Below are 16,205 nucleotides of genomic sequence, written 5' to 3'. Positions count from 1 at the left end.
TCCGCGAGGAGAGGTGAGCGAGGGCGAACCTGTCGCCACACGATGCTGATGCTGGACGCTGGACCTTGGATTGCTGGCGACAGGACGACATCACCTACAATGGCCTTGTTTTTGGGGCGACGGGCGTGTGAAAACCCGAGTGCACATGCAAATTGCGGAGGCACAAAATAATGACCCGTTGGGAAAACATGCTGAAAAGAGGGGGAAGGGGGTCAGGGTCCCTCGATCAGGGGACGCTTGTGCATCGATCTTCGAGATTTTCGGTTCCGTTCTCAGGTCAGATTCTGATTTTCTTTATTCGTTTGGAACAAGGAAAACCTCAAACCGTTCCATCGAGTTTAGCGAAGTGAATATTGATGAACATTTTGAATCAATAACGGTTCATTCGAAATCGAGAGGAGACGCAAAAACCCCAAAAACCTGATTGAAACCACCTCAACGTGGGGTTTGGGTAAAAGATGGGACAAAATGTTGAATTCAAATTGAAAAGATTTTTTCCCCAAAACCGAAGAGCTTTCCCGTTTAATATCTCGCACACACCTTGGGATGAAACAACGGAGGGAAAAACGTAAAGATAAAGAATGAGTAAATGTTTCGATGACACCGAAGTGGTTAATAAAAATCTCCAATCCCGTTCGCCACACGGACGATTAACGTACGGGGGAAAGAAAGACCAAACCCACACAAAGAAGGTAATTTTAATTACTCCATTCGGAACGGATTCTCCGCTCGCCGTGGATTATTGGAGTCGGGGACGCGTCCTTTGCAGCGCGCGGAACCGATGACATGGGGCGACATTTTCTACATTTCTCTTCGCACGATCGCGAGCCTCCGGAGGGTCGACCGGAGGTCGATTTTTCTGATCCCACCCGATGATCCTGGGATCCAGCTTCCTTCCATTTGGGGTACGATTTGGTTGTTTCCTCTTCCATGCAACACCGATCGCCGGGGCTTGATTTCTGCATATTAATTGCCGATAATGAGGACAATCCCAGCTGAGACCACCCCGCAGCAAGCCGAGGACCGGGACCTCGCCGGGGGAAATCGATTAATAAACACGAAAGGAAAAGGGAAAAGCTAATGAGCTCATGTGGTCGGTTGAAGATTTTTGTACCCCTCGCTTTATTGAACTATTCCGGGGCCGATCAACGAAATCTCGTTCGCGGTTCCAACACCTGCCCGAAGGCCCGAAGGCGTACGAAAAATGGCCACGGACCTCCCGGTTCGAACAAACCCGTGCCTTTCGGATGCACCCGCTTCGAAACCCCTCGCATTTTTCCGTTTATCTCGCGCGGGGCGAGCATTGAATGGGCAGTGACAAATCGTGTCGTTCGTTTCGGTTTCAACCGACAGCCAAGCGTCTTGCCTCGTTCCGTTCGGTGGCATCTTCATTAAAATGGGTAAAATGCCCACCACCGCAAAACCGGGCGGAGGGTCCCAGATAACGAGATACCGAGATGGGAAAGGTGGAGTGGTGAAATGAGATGCATCAACGCGCCGAGTTCGAGTGTTCTCAAGATAAATGTATAAAGGAAAAAAACAACCCGGAGATAATTGAAGCGAGATGTCTTTGTTACTGCGGGGGAAGGAATGCACTCCGTTTGGATTTCCACTTCAGCTTTGCTTCTTCCACAAGTGTCGAGTGGTTTGAACCGATGATCAAAGGAATTAAGGAGAATCATCGTTTCTTGCTTACGCATTGATTAAGGAGTCATTTACATTAATCTATAACGATGGCGTATGAATAATTGTTCGTCACATTGAAAGCAACCAATTAAAGTGGATAATAGACTACAACAAAATTTGTACAACTTTGTGGCTTATCTCATTCAAAAGTAAAATGGGTTATTATGATGTATATCTTCTATGGAAGTCGGATTAATTCGTTCTTGTTAAAATAATTTGTCAAAAACTGGTCTCGATTTATGATGCAGTATTTGATATAAGTTTGAAAGCCCAAATTTCCTGGCTTTTTTTTTATTATAAAATACACAAAACATTTAACGTTATTTCTTGGAACCAAATTTATTCCATTTCTGGGAGATTACTGCTTATTTTTGTGACACTGACCATCTTGTTCTTAGTCATAACTTCCGTACATTCGCTAAAATACATGTATTTTCCAAGGTTGGGTCAATCTTAAAATCTTTGCATTTAAATTAATGGGCACTTGATTCTGTTTTATACGTCATGGTAGTTTCAAACTGAATTAATTGAAAAATTAGACTTATATGAGTATAGAATACAATTACAAAGAAACAATGTGTTCTCCAATCATAATAAAGTGTGACTATAAGTAAATTGATGTTTTCCTTGGTTCAATTTACTGATGGTCACACTTTAAATGGCTTATTCATTCTTTTTTATAATGTTTTGCATGCTAGATACATACATAACATAAAAAGGGTGTAGACTTCAGCAATTAGATCTATTATTTTAAATAAATTATACAAGAAAACAGTACTTCTGTACTTTCAGTATCTAAAAACTGATCGTCTACTGAACAGTCCGATTTGTCGCCTGAGTTATTCTCCTGCTTTGAACTGTTTATCGTTCATTTCAGGATAAGGTACAGGAGTTTTATAAGCACTCTTTTTGCTACGAGCCTCGTATATTGTTGTCTTGTTTAATTATATTGTTTTTAAGCTTACCATTGCAAGAACTACATAGTTGCTCAGTAAAAAATTTCTACATTGTAATTCCCCCACAAAAACCACTCCTCCAACTCTCCTGCTGCGCCCTGGCTACCGTTGATGGAAACATCCGCGCTAGATAAATTACTCCAGCCCGGGGCCAGATCGCGTCCCGACAAGCGAAAATATTTGTAGCCGGCGTTACCGTTTGGCCACGAATGTCGCGTCCCGCCCGTTGGTTCGGTTTTGTTTTGCTCATCATTTTGCCCCTCCCGTTTCGCCCTTATCTTCGCCGCCACCACTCCACGCGATCTGCGACAAAAACCGCGGCCGAAACCGAGCCGGCCGAATGTCGATCGAAAAGATACTACCGGGGGAAGCAGCGACACGATAAAAGGCAAGGTAAAAGGGCCCGCCGAAAATCGGGCGCATAAATTGAATTCCGACTGTCGGATTTGGCGTGCAAACGATATGTTTTCCCTTTTAGTTGGCTTGCTTTCTTCCCCTTTTGGTCGCCACTTCTAGACGCCATCGTCAGAACAAATCACCATCGAGGACGAAGCCGGGCGGTTTGGTTTTCGCCTGAGCAGCAGCAGACCGGCAAAAACCACCCCGATTCCGCAGGGGTGGGGCGCTGGGGTGGGAAGCTGATCGGGGTGGAAGAAAATAATGAGATGGCAGTGCAACGATGATCCGCTGAACGAGCAGCGGCGCTGAAACTCCGCTGGCAAGTGGAAACGAAAGGTATCAATAATAATGGCGCCATTTATTGATTTATGCTCGATTGTTGTCAGGATACGCACGGGGAAAGCGGACCAGGGGGGGATAAAAGGACGCGCAAAAGGGAGGCAGAATGGGTGAGAATGCGGGACGGACGAACCGTGGCTTGAAGGTTGTTAATATGTAGCGGTTGTTTTCTGCCTTTCCTCCTCCACGTCTCATTCCACGGCTTTTGACGTTGGGTCCTAATGTTAAGCAAATAAGCAAAACATCCTCACGAGCGTCTCGCGTCGCGTCCCGCGATCGTTGGTCATCCTAAAACAAAGTGCGGGGTTTTCTTTTTCCCCCCTCATTCTTTAAGCCCCCTTCTGCGCCGGCACACAAATCATAACGCTGGTTAGCAATATTTGTTTTCCGTGAAGTGGAGCGGCTATTTTTCATACTCCTCGGGTGGTCTTCGGGCGTTCGCGTAAAGGTGGCTTCCAACTCCTTTTCCCCGATGGGAAGAGTGGATGCTGGATGTTCCCAACGCAACCCATTTCGAGCCGTTCATTAGTAATTTGCTAAATGAAACATCCGCCAGCTTTGGACCAGAGTTCGGATGGAAAGTTTTCCCAAGCATTTCTATTTTTAAGAGCACTTTTTATCTATTAATTTGTACAACATTATCTCAATTAATATCGGAGATATGTTTATATTATATTGTCTACCCTTGGAATCCCCTTAATTCAGAAAAAATATATTCGGGAACCGCAAAACCCCAAAACCGACGACGATAACGACGACGGACGACCATGTCTCAAACCATATTTAGATTAAACACCTTCGTACCAGCTTCATTTACCAGTGTCATTAATACCCGTTTACTCTCTTATCTTCAAGGTTGGCGATGCCTCCACCGTGTGGGTATGTAACACAAATTTTTTGATTTCTTCCGCTATCTCATATGAACAATACGAATCGAAACCCCCAAAAAACAACCCTGGCCGGATGCAATCTGCGACTTGTTTGTTGCGCATTTTGGTGCCTGTGTGCGTTGACTTTGTGCAGATCGAGGTAATTTGGAGCTATTTCTAAGAGCCCACTCTTCCTATCTCTGTCTAGTTCTTCTATCTTCTATTGTATTTTCAAACTGTATCGAAGGCATTGGTTGCCCGGTTGGGATTTATTAGATGAACAAATCGCTGTTGCCAATTTTTACCGCATTTAATCCATTTCTTAAACTTAACCCTATCTAACACTTGGTATTCGGGTTGAATCAGGTATCGTGGTACTTGAAATTGAACAATATTGTATTTATATTTGTCTTTAAATTCCACTTGTGTCAGTTGAAATTTACCGGGAGGAAGTATTTTAACCCCGCCAGGTTCTTCTGCCACCTTCGGTGTCGTCTCCATGGCGCTCCGTCTTGTGTATGCCGGCGTGGATAATTAATGATAATAAACCAATCGGCGGCGGGAGGGAGGCCCACCCAACGAGCCGGGTAACTCCAACCTCCAATGGGGAAAACATAAACTCTCAGGCGAAGAAAAAGGAAATACCGCAAAGTGATTCTGCCGCCGGGTGATGGTAATGATTACTAGCAATCAATAAAAATGAATATCAATATTACTTTGCTCACTGCAACCCCCCCTCCACTAAAGCATCCCCCTTGAGATTTTGAACAGAGCTTTACTTGAAACGAAAAATGCCGCCACGCAGAAAAACGCCCGCTTTCGGGCCCGCGTGAGCGAAACATAAAACACGTAACACAAGGTTGGTTGGTTGGCAAGAAAACTGCACACAAGCAGCATCCCTACAGCCGTGTGGCCATCGGTGGCTTGGTGGCGAACAGCACGAGCTCGCACGACACGCGGGGAAAAGATTTATTTAAGCAAATAAAAAGCAAATACTCGGACCGCGTTGCAACTTAAAACGATATAAAATAAAGCGCTTAATCCTAACCATGCGTTGAGGAATGAAGGTGGATGTTGGCGAAGGGGGAAAATGGGAGGAAAAGATGAACAACTTCCGACAAAGTGGTGCTGTAACGAGTGAGTTTATTTTCATGTTACAAATCGTGCTACTGAATGTGCTCGAAAAGATCTATTTTGTTCATCAGAAGATATGGATTTTCTTTTAAAAATCTAATTGAAGGTGGCAGAATTAAAATTCGTAAATTTTTTGGAATTTAAAATAACTGTAATAATAAATAATTATTGAGATTCCACAACTTGTTTGTTGAAATATAATTCCCCATTCAGTAACTATTCTCCCACGTAACTAAAACTTAAAGAAATTGCTCATAGAAGACAAATAAATAGATGAATTTTAGACAAATCGATGAGTGTTAGAACCTGGAAGTGAAACAAAAATAGATAATTCGAATTATCGATTTTTATGTTTGATTGTTAGCCTATTTTTTCAGCCATGTAAAATAAAAATAAATGGTTGTAATTGTTAAATGCATAAAGACGTTTTAAGTACATGAAATTAGAACAGAATAATGAAATTTGAAAAAGTTCAATATAATTAAAAATTGCTTTAACTCCATTGATTGTGATACCCATTGACCTTAAGGATCAATAAGCGACGAGAACTCGCATTGAGGAGGCTCTAACATCTTCAAGCGCATGTTTCTCCGTGCGGTGTGGCTTTAAAGTGCTTGCATTTTGCTGCATCACATGCGTGTAGGCAGCACCAGAGGATTTCAGCTGCCTTTTTCACTCATTCTTCCTTTTCCCAGCTCCTACCAAAAGCTTCCCAAGGCACTTGCCTCCTCAAGCTCGATACGCTTTAAGAACCCGGCGCAGTTGGTGGGATTTGAGAGAAATATTTTACAGCTTTCCCGAAGAAAGATGAAGCACCCAGGATTGCAAACACATAGAGAGAGAGAGAGAGAGAGAGAGAGAGTAAGAGAGAGAGACAAAAAAACATAAAACATACATTTCCTTTTCGCATACTCCAATTCCATTAAATAAAATGTCCAATGGAGCACGATTTACCTTCCGCAGAGTTTTACATTGTGGAGACCCTTTGCTTGTTTTTTGTTGGGGAGCTTGTCGCCCGACTTACCCTCCTCTTTTCCTCGGTCCCCAGTTTGCTCTCGTTATTTTTTATTTTCACCTCTCGTTCGGACCGCCGCCGCCGCCGCCGGATATCGGTTCAGTTTGTCGCCCCGCGCGGAGGTCTTTGGATGTTAAAGAGCGGCGCTTGTAGCGAAGGAAGAGATCAAAGTCTTGATCCGACGCCAACGACGACCAAAGACGCACGACGGAACACGACGCCAACGATGACGCCGCTCGCGTAGGGCCGCCTTACGTTTGGTGTGTTTTTATTTTTGCAAACACCAAACACCGGCAACCGGCTCCAGTGTCGGCCGAAGGAGAGGACACACAGCACGGGGAGGGTGGGTTGCAGTGTTTAAACTGAATCAACATCCACATTTTACGATGCCGACCGTCTACGTCTGCTGCGGGGGGAGGGTGATTGGGGGCAGAAATCCGGGTGGAACGGGATCGTGTTCTTCTGTTGATCGTCTTGCGTTTGGGATCAACGGCGGAGGGCGAAACAGTTTAAGTTCCTTTTAAAAACCTTCGTTTGGGCGAAGTTTGTTATTGGTTCGAGGTTTGTCTTTAGTTCGATTTACTTTTTTGTTTCCCTTTTTTTTTACTGAAACATTCGGTGGTTGTTTCTCTTTCTCCATAAGCCCTTTCCGTTCAATATATCGTGTTACCGTTCGGTTCTGGTTGACCCGGTTCAAGCAAGTATCCTTTTGATTGAGGATAATTTTCCCGCTTTCTCACATTGATTAAATGCGGGACAAAATAATATACATACGGATTATTTGTTTCCATCGAATAAATTGATTGCAAAAATAATGATGATGGGGATGAGTTAATTATTATAAATTTACCAACATACACTATTCAATCTTGTTATCTAATCTTTAACAGCTTTACTTGTTACCTTGAGTGTAAGCTGCTGTTAATCTCTTTCTTACTGGAGCTTATTTTAAACTGCACAATGATTAATGATCACCTCAACGAATTGTTGAAACCTTAAGCAAATATAAACTAGGAGGAAGTGGAGTTGGTTCCGAGCAACATTGTGTTCACAGCCTTTTTCGTTCACGAAGGTCTCAACAAGAAAGCTGCAGCACAGAACGTTAAATATTATTAAATGTTGATCTAACTAACGAGCTGCCGCAATAAGCTAGCGTACGGTCTAACATAAACAAAATATATTACCGCTAATTAGCCGCCCGAAGGTGCTCAATAAACATCATCTTTACGGCCAACGGGAGCACACCGGCCGGCCAGTTCTCCCGAAGGAAGGAAACAAAACTGAAACATCTTAGCGTACCCTTCTCGCTCTCTTTCTTCGCTCCGGTTTTCGGTTCTCCCGTCCGTTCGTCGGGGGAACCATTTCGGATAAAATGTCGCTTCCGTTAGCCGGCGATCGAGCCGATCAACGGTATAGCATTACAAGGCGCACCTCCTCCTCCGTTAGAGGGGGCCTTCTCCCTCGCTCCCTCCCAGGGGCCTCCGTAATCTTGCAATATTAATCAGCAGCGAGAAACCTGAGACCCGGCCAGCGTGTGTGGGGCAGGTGACCGAAAGAAAAAACTCCGTACGCCGTCGTCCTTGGCCGCCGCCACCCGGTGGCCGAACGAGCCGATCGAATGTGACAGATAACGCTAGAAGCTCGAGGAAGGATAGGTTTTAATAGTTTCGGTTTTCTTTACCGTTTAGGGGTTTTTTTTCATTTGGTTAGGTAAGGAAACAACATAAGAACAAAATAAAAAAGGGAACCATAATAATGGTGTCACCTTAAAGTCAACCGGCGGAACCGTTATTAAATGAGCCGCGCACAAGCGCACTTAAGGCTACGGGTGTTTTTTTTTTTTCAACAAGTGGAAGGTACCCTGGACTTCCGTCAGTGTAAATTGAAGTAAATGGGCCATGTGTTTTAAATTTTTTAACCAGTTTTATCAAACGTCAGACAAATCGTTCAGCACCAAGCAGAGTTGAAATAAAACTAACACCTACACTTTTAAAAAATCAACCGACTCGAGTGTGTTTTAAAGGTAACCCTAAATCATGGAGCGATGCCTCACAAGCACTCGGAAAGGAATTCCATACACCTTAGTTTGTTTCTAATTAATTAGCGTGATTACCTTGTGAGATACAAGGCTTATCGTTGCCCATCGGTGGCGAAATATTTCACTCCAGTGTGTGAATTGTGACTCTGGAAGAAGACCGAAATAACTCTCCGTTTTGTCCGAACGAAAGATGACCGGCTTTACGATCGAGCTGTACCGCACTTCCTGCCGCGTCGGGCTGGACATGATTTTCACCCCGCGCTGGAAAGTCAATCGATCAATCGAAGTGAAGCGCCCCGGATGCCTTTAAAAAACCGGAGCAGAAACCGGTCGCCGGTTTAATGATCACATCATGATTAATTTCGGGCGAGCCGCGTATTTGGTTTCGAAACGTTTAGGAAACCCCGTGAGAAGACCTTGGCGCGGTGGCAGGAAATATGATAAATGAAATCGTGCATCGTTCGTTGTTGAAGACGAGGGTTGTGGAGGAGGGGGGAGAAGCGCGGGACGATTAGATGGCGCTAGCCACGGTGTAAGGCCCCGCCGTTGTTTGTGGGCTCTCAATTTCCCGCGAAGACGCGAAGAAAACGGGCCGCCAAAAGCAACAATGAGAAACGACGCGATCCTCGACGGGGTTCGTCGCTTGCTCGCCGTGCGCAAATCTTTCGTTCCCTTCGTTGCGGCGCACCGCGCGCTTTTTGAGCTCCTCTGTGGTCAAATACTGTACCGCGGCTCCCGTTTTTGTAACCGACCCGGGGCCCCGGCCGTTTTTTGTTTTATTCTCAGCTTATTCTCCCCTTCCCTTTTGTTTCCCAGACGGGCGGCACCCGTCGTTGGGGTCGAAATAAAATCCAAAATAATTGGTATCTAAACATATGTTAATACAAGCCACCCTGTCACCTGGTGACCCTCTCCCCTGGCGCTGGCGGCTGTACCGCGCGACGCGAACCGGCGCCATCCAGCGGCCTGGCGTCGTTCTGCCACCCGCTTCAGCCCCCTTTAGCAGCGATTTGTTACATACTCCATCCATCTCTCTCTCTCGCTTGTTCTCCATTTTTGGCTCTGTTGGGTCTTTGTGGAAACTGTGGACGATATCAGAGGACCTCCAAGGGTACCTCACCGTACTGCTCCGCACCCATTGTTGGTTAGCGATCGGTTTTACTTCATTTGGAATCGTTAGTAGGGCTCTATCTGCTCGATGATATCTGTATTTTTGTTTTATTTTATTTTACTTTTTTTCGTTCTGTCGATTTTTCCTTCTGCCCGTCCGGTTTCGTAGCGCATGATTTGTTCTTGCACGTACTCTGCGAGCTCCAGTTTCTCTTTCGATACCGACCCTTCAGATGATCGACCCGCTGACCAATAAGTTGTCCAATTGTTTCGAATCCTTTGGCTCCGAACCCAAACGGAACGGTTGGACCGAAAACGGTTTTGGCCTTTGCTTCTGGTGCTTCTTCTGCCTTTCCCGCATTCTCCCTTCGATTTTTCCTGCAGGGCGAATGCGAAATCATTGAAGATTAGTGGCGCTGGTGGCGCTTGCGCGGCTCGTTTAGGGCCCGACGCTCGTTCGCCGACCCGCGGCGGAAGCTGGACGTTGCTGCTGCCCGTTTTCCGCCGTGTTTATTTGTTTGTTTTGCGGCTTTTTTCCATCGAGGTTCGTTCCTTGCGGGCCCACCCGTCGGCCGACAACGTTAATGGGCCGCCAGCGTGGACGCCACGGGGTCGTTTGTTCTGTGGCGACTTCTCCGACTCAACACAACTCTGACTCACGTCTAGCTTCTGATTTGTGTTTTATGTTTCATTCGACTCTCACTCACTCCTCCCGTTTAATTATTTTATATCAAATTGGTGTAGTTTTAACGATTATTCCCGCTTAAATGCGGTTGCTGGCTTCAAAACGGTAGCCTTGTTCTGCATTTTATTTCGCGTCGGTGGTGCAGATGAAATGGTTCTCGAATTTATCGTTAAGTCCTCTTCATCTTTCCCGAAATTTGGCAATCTTTTTTTCTTTTAACACTCAACTGGGTGAGAAAAGTAAAGACAGAACTCGCCGGATGGATGATGCTGAAATACACGGCACGAACTCGCGATAAAAAAAACTTCTTCCCAGGAGAGTACCGCAGTGCGGATTAATTAGACTTTTAGAACGACCTTGTGAAACAGGAAACAGAAGCCCATAAAAAACCAAACATTCTAACTCACATGTTCCTGTTGCGATGGTTGTGAGAGATATAAAATCATTCCAAAGCCACCAAACCGGATGTACGAAGCTCCCACGGGATTGAAGACGCTACATAGAGTCGATTAAATTTTGCTTGTGTTATACTTCCTTTAAATATGAAATCCATTTTAGAAGAATTGTTGGTTTTTTGTATTTTCATAAGTCGTTTATAACTATGCCGTTAGATTAGCTAAACAAAATACAACATAAAAATGATTGCCTCAATCTAAAACAAATTACATCGATTGCATCCTTAGTCACCTATTTTCCTAGACTGTTTATATTTAGGAAAAACCCTAAACAATCACAATAAATCAAAAACTTTCTCTTTGGCTACTCATATTTAACCATCAGTTATCCTTAGTACAAGCAATCGATGAAAACGATTATCATCTCATCTCGGGGAGTTAAGGAAAGTAAAATAAAATGATGCAAGAAGTTCATCTTTGATGTCGGTTTCAACGACTTCCTACATCTCGTTTGTGTATTCAAATGAAGCAAATGAACCAAATGCAAAATCAATCGACCCATTTTGCGCAAAGCAGAAGCCAACAGCCGGGCGCTTCGACACGGAAGAACACGTACACGGCAAGGGCATACGTTTGATGTTTGAAGATGAGACAGGAAACAAATACAAAAAACCAAAAAACCTCAAAGCCGACGGACGAGACTTGCCGAAAGACTGCGAAATTGAATGATTAAATTACGTCTATTTAATTTGCTTCAACAAGATTTGCCTTCCCGTTCGTTGCGCTCCGCAAATGTGGCCAGAGGGCGGGGGGAAGGAATGGTTGGGTGCCGGATGGACACGCGGCATGGTGGCGCCTTGGAGTGACGACAATGGTGACACAAACATAAAATATGTGGGCAAAAATATTGGCGGATGCAGAAACGAACAAGAACAGCGGGAACTTTAAGGAAAAATGAAGTAAGCAGATAAAAGAAACTGCAATACAAGTAGAAAAGGTTGAAATTGAACGCTAAAGAAACAAAAAAAAATCACAAAAGATACTTTGTGGTTTATATTACTGATTTAGAACACGATTGTTTCAATGCCCAAACCTGCTAAACAATTAAACGTACTTATTTGCAGTTGTGAAAATATAAAAACACCAGATTATTTATTATTCACGATGTTTATACGTCAAACTCCAAAAATGATAGTATTTTCAACTCAGTAACATGTTTGTCTACATTTAAAAGATTTTCCTTATCAAACTTCTAGTCCATATTACTACCTAAACAATTGCTTATAAAAAATGGCAATGCACAAGTAACTTCCAACTCAGCGAGCACTGTTTGCAAATTAACCTAATGTACGCCATTTGCGAACCACTTTTTGCTGCAAAAAACCCAACGGCTCACGAGTGACGCCTTAATCGCCCCCGGAAGTCGTAAACAAACTTATCTACCGATCCATCGATCGTTTAACTCAGTGACAATCATTAGCAGCGATGTATGACGAGAAGGAAACGATTGGCGGTTGTGTTCTTTAGCCGTTTGTTTCGTTTGTTCCTTTTTTTTCTCCCGTAAATGGCAGTTTTGTAGCAATTTTCACTAAATGAGTACATCATTCCGTTGTATTATTTACTCTCTTAAAGCAAGTGTGTGTAAACTCAAACTCAGTGGTAATTAAATTGAAGCAAAAAATGATACAAACGGACCCTGTTTATGGAAGTCCGAGTTTATAATGAAACATGACAAAAAAGATGAACTGAAGCGAGCAAGGGAGAAAAGCGACTACAAATCACTCTGTTCCTGTGGGAAATCGAGACGAAAAGTGTCCCGGGTGCGTGGGCCAGTGATTTGGTTGGTCTCTCACTCCCATTTCCACTAGATAGCGTCACGATGGTGTGCGTTGAGCGTATTAGCCAACTCGGAACGATCCGCCCTCGGCTGATAGAGGGAGTGCTTATGGGATGATGATTAATAACATGAAATTACATCCATTAATAAAATTGAACACAAACGACGTGAGCACGCATATGCGATTGCCACCAGTCCACTTTATGTGTTTGTATGAGATGGCGCCCTTACTTCCTCGACAATCACACATGTGCGCTCGATGAACAATAGGAAAACACCACACACGAGGAATATCTCCTATAAATACACTAATGTTTTTAACCGAAGTTTGTTGTGCATTTAAGTTGGTGTGTGGGAAACAAGAATACTTTGCCGGGATGGATGATTTTCCTTACCATGCTAGTATTTTCCAACACACGAAAAATAGGAGAACAAACCGTCTCACTTCTACACAAGCCATATTCGAGCTGGTGGAAACTACACTCGTCTAGCATAACGATTCCATCCATCCATCCATCCATCGATTGACAGTTGACACGCGAGGACATCATTTGTGACAAGCAGTCGTAGCCGTGTTCGATTGTTTGCGGCTCGTTTTCCACTCATAACCGCACCGGGTAATGCTCATTTGAACGATTTGGTTTCCCGGCAAAAAGGCAGGCACGATTTTTCCGGGGTTGTCTGACGAAAGTGGCATTGGTAAGGCTTTGGCGATTGAGATGTATTGTTCGCAAGAAATGGCACAACTTTCTCACCCTCTATCAAGTAATCGGGTTTTCTAAAACGTTTTTCTAGTATATTAAAGCATTAAAGCATTTAACTATTTTCACCAGACACAACAAATTTTCATCTCGGCGGAGAATAAAATATATTCAATGAAGCTCTTTTAGTAACTTTGTTAAAAATAATTCTTCACCTAACTGCTGACTTTTGCAGTTAGAACTATTGCTGTAAATGCTTGATTTTGTTAACTTGAGGATTGAAAAAAATAATTTTTGCTCTACATCTTCTGTTACTAAATAATATTTGCAGTAAGAAATGAGATTTAGCTTTTGCTAATTAATTTTTAATAATATAGCGCCGGCCGACAAACCATTTATCTACAAAACCAAACACATTAAATTCCTTCACGGTCACTAAACAAAGGCAATCCTTTCTTCTTAACTACCAACTGCGTGTGTGTGTGAGTTGCGTCGTGAGACGAATCATGCCACCGAAGCTGATGCCTACCAGCAATGGTTTCCTCGCGCCGAAGGTGTACATAAAACACACTTACATGCATTGGCTCCCGTGTGCCTTCGCTTGTGTGCAAGGGCGTGTTTTCGCACGACAATCCTTGCACTTTTTTCGGCACTTCATAACCACACATGTTTCACGGCACGACAGACCCGGCCCAACCTGAGTGCATTAGTTCCCGCTCTGTCATTTGCAGCGCTTTGCTGGCTTTTCTTCTCCTATTCCTGCCCGATGAAATACGATATGGCGGTGCGGTCCGGGTCTGGCGGCAACATTAGCTCACCATGCAGCGGCTTTATGCAGTTTGGTGGGCTGCTTTTCCTTTCTTCCATTTTGCGGAACACCGTGCCCGGATGCAGTACGCGAACCCAAACCCCCCTCCGGGCGGGTGGTGAAGTGTAGTGGGGGGAACACGCATGAAGCCGTCATTAGCAAACGCTTTCCCATGGCGAGCCGGCGACAATGATGGCCACGGCAAGGACGACGATGGCGTCCGGGCTGACAATGGTGCGCGCAAACCAATAAGGCTCGCGTATGAGATCCTTTGCCATTACCGGCGGATCCTTGACGGAGCGAACTTCCTTCATTTTGTCGTCCCCCGTCCCCCCCTTACTTGATGCATCGCGTCCAAGGAGTTCGAGCGCCGGTGGTTCTATTATACGCAATGCACTTCAGTGCAGCGCGAACCGAGCATTTTTCGACGCAAACACACACACACACACATCCGGTCCCATGACGCGGTGCATTGCGGTGGTAAATGTGGACATTGTGCTTAGACCACGGCAGAACAGAAAGAATAGTCGCCGTTGTGTGTGTCGCTTCCCGTCATAAGGATGACAGAATTCATATGTGGTTCTTTGGTACGAACAAGTGGAGCGGCAAATATGAGCTGCGTAATGGAGGCCACGAAACCAAGATGGTCGCTAAAGGCTTAGTGGTGCTTACCTTTTTGTAATATGGCGCTAACGATTGCATGCGTTACACTGGAACAACTCGCATAACACTTGGAAACACTTGTTAGTTTCTTTATGTGAAAGTGAAAAACTATCATGCATTAAATAAGCTTCAGCTGGTTTTACCTATGTTTCAATCTAAGTATTGCAAGCATCCTTATAACTACAATTTTTATTTTAATTTTACATTTGAAAAAATGCGAAACCAGCTACGGATACATTAGAAAATTCCAAGTTGTACATTTGTTCAACTAAAATTAGTAAACCTATTGTTGCATATTATAAAGTAAAGAAAAAATGACATTCAGTACGAATAAAGTAAATAAAAAATAATTTGAACTCTTGAAATGTTGTCACAATATTAGTAAACCTTCTATTGGACATTATAAAGTGAAGAAAAAACGACATTCATCAAAATTAGATTAAAACAAAAAATAACTTGAACTCTTGAAATGTTGTCACAATATATGTAAATATTTTGTTTCAAATTATAAATGGAAGAAAAAAATAACATTCACTAACATTAAAATAAAATAAAAATAACAACTCACGAAATGTTGTCATAATATAAGTAAACCTTTTGTTGCACCTTATCAAATGAAGAAAAAAACGACATTCAGCAACACTAAAATAAAATAAAAATACCTTGAACTCTTGGAATGTTGTCACAACATAAGTAAACCTTTTGCTGCACATTATAAAATGAAGAAAAAAAATTAAATTCACTAACATTAAAGTTAAACAAAAAATAACTTGAACTCTTGAAATGTTGTCACAATATTAGTAAACCTTTTGTTGCACATTATAAAGTGAAGAAAAAATGACGTTTAGTAGGATTAAAGTTAAACCAAAAATAACTTGAACCAAATGGTAACCAAGCATTTCAATCAGCAAACGGAAGTCGGCCTCTGACAAAGTATTTCTCTGTTGTACATGGCGTTTAAAAAAGCCTATCTGAGCACACTTTTATGGTGTACTAAAAAAAATTAATAAAAAGTCATTGAAGGAATTTACCGAGAAAAAAAAACCCCTTCATGTAATGTTCCAACGGAGTACATGGGAACAACATTAAATAATATTCAATCAGCACCGGTACCGATCCGCCGTTTGTCGGCGACTCATAATCGCTGCTCGTCCGATTGTGGCGGTCCCTTTTGATGTCACCGAATTCGGGAAGCGGTAGCCGCCGGCGGTCCGAGATGCAAAGAAGAGCTGCGAGATGTCGCAGGGAAAGGAAAGGGTAAAGTGGAGGATAGGGCCACGGGTGCGCTGTCAGTTTGCGGTGAGATTTCGGTTTGGGGTCGGGAAGCGCATTTCTCTACTGCACCGTTTGTTCTATTCCAGACGCGTTGTCCGGCTGTCGCCGCCAGACGAGGTAATAAATAAAGGCCATTTTCGGAATGGGACAAACAAAGGCGCAAAACAAAAAACAAACCCTGAGAAAGGAGTAAACAAAAAAAAACAAAAGTAAAAAAAAAGGGAAGGTAAAATATAATTTTCCAATGTACGATCGGCATCACAAGTGAACCAAAAATAGGAAGCAAAGTTAAGCG

The 16,205-nt window shown here is 43.4% G+C and overlaps 1 protein-coding gene across 1 annotated transcript in view; it reads left to right on the top strand.

Annotated features, from left to right (window-relative positions):
- The window catches only part of LOC131268725 (optomotor-blind protein), a 125,312-nt gene that overhangs the window by 70,302 nt on the left and 38,805 nt on the right, over positions 1-16,205 (top strand). Inside the window, exon 4 of the mRNA XM_058270994.1 lies at positions 4,236-4,259. Coding sequence (XP_058126977.1) covers positions 4,236-4,259 — 24 coding nt within the window. The remainder of the gene's footprint in view (positions 1-4,235; positions 4,260-16,205) is intronic.

Source organism: Anopheles coustani, chromosome 3 (genome assembly GCF_943734705.1).
Source record: "Anopheles coustani chromosome 3, idAnoCousDA_361_x.2, whole genome shotgun sequence".
NCBI lineage: Eukaryota > Metazoa > Arthropoda > Insecta > Diptera > Culicidae > Anopheles > Anopheles coustani.
This window is presented reverse-complemented; position numbering and strand designations above follow the sequence as displayed.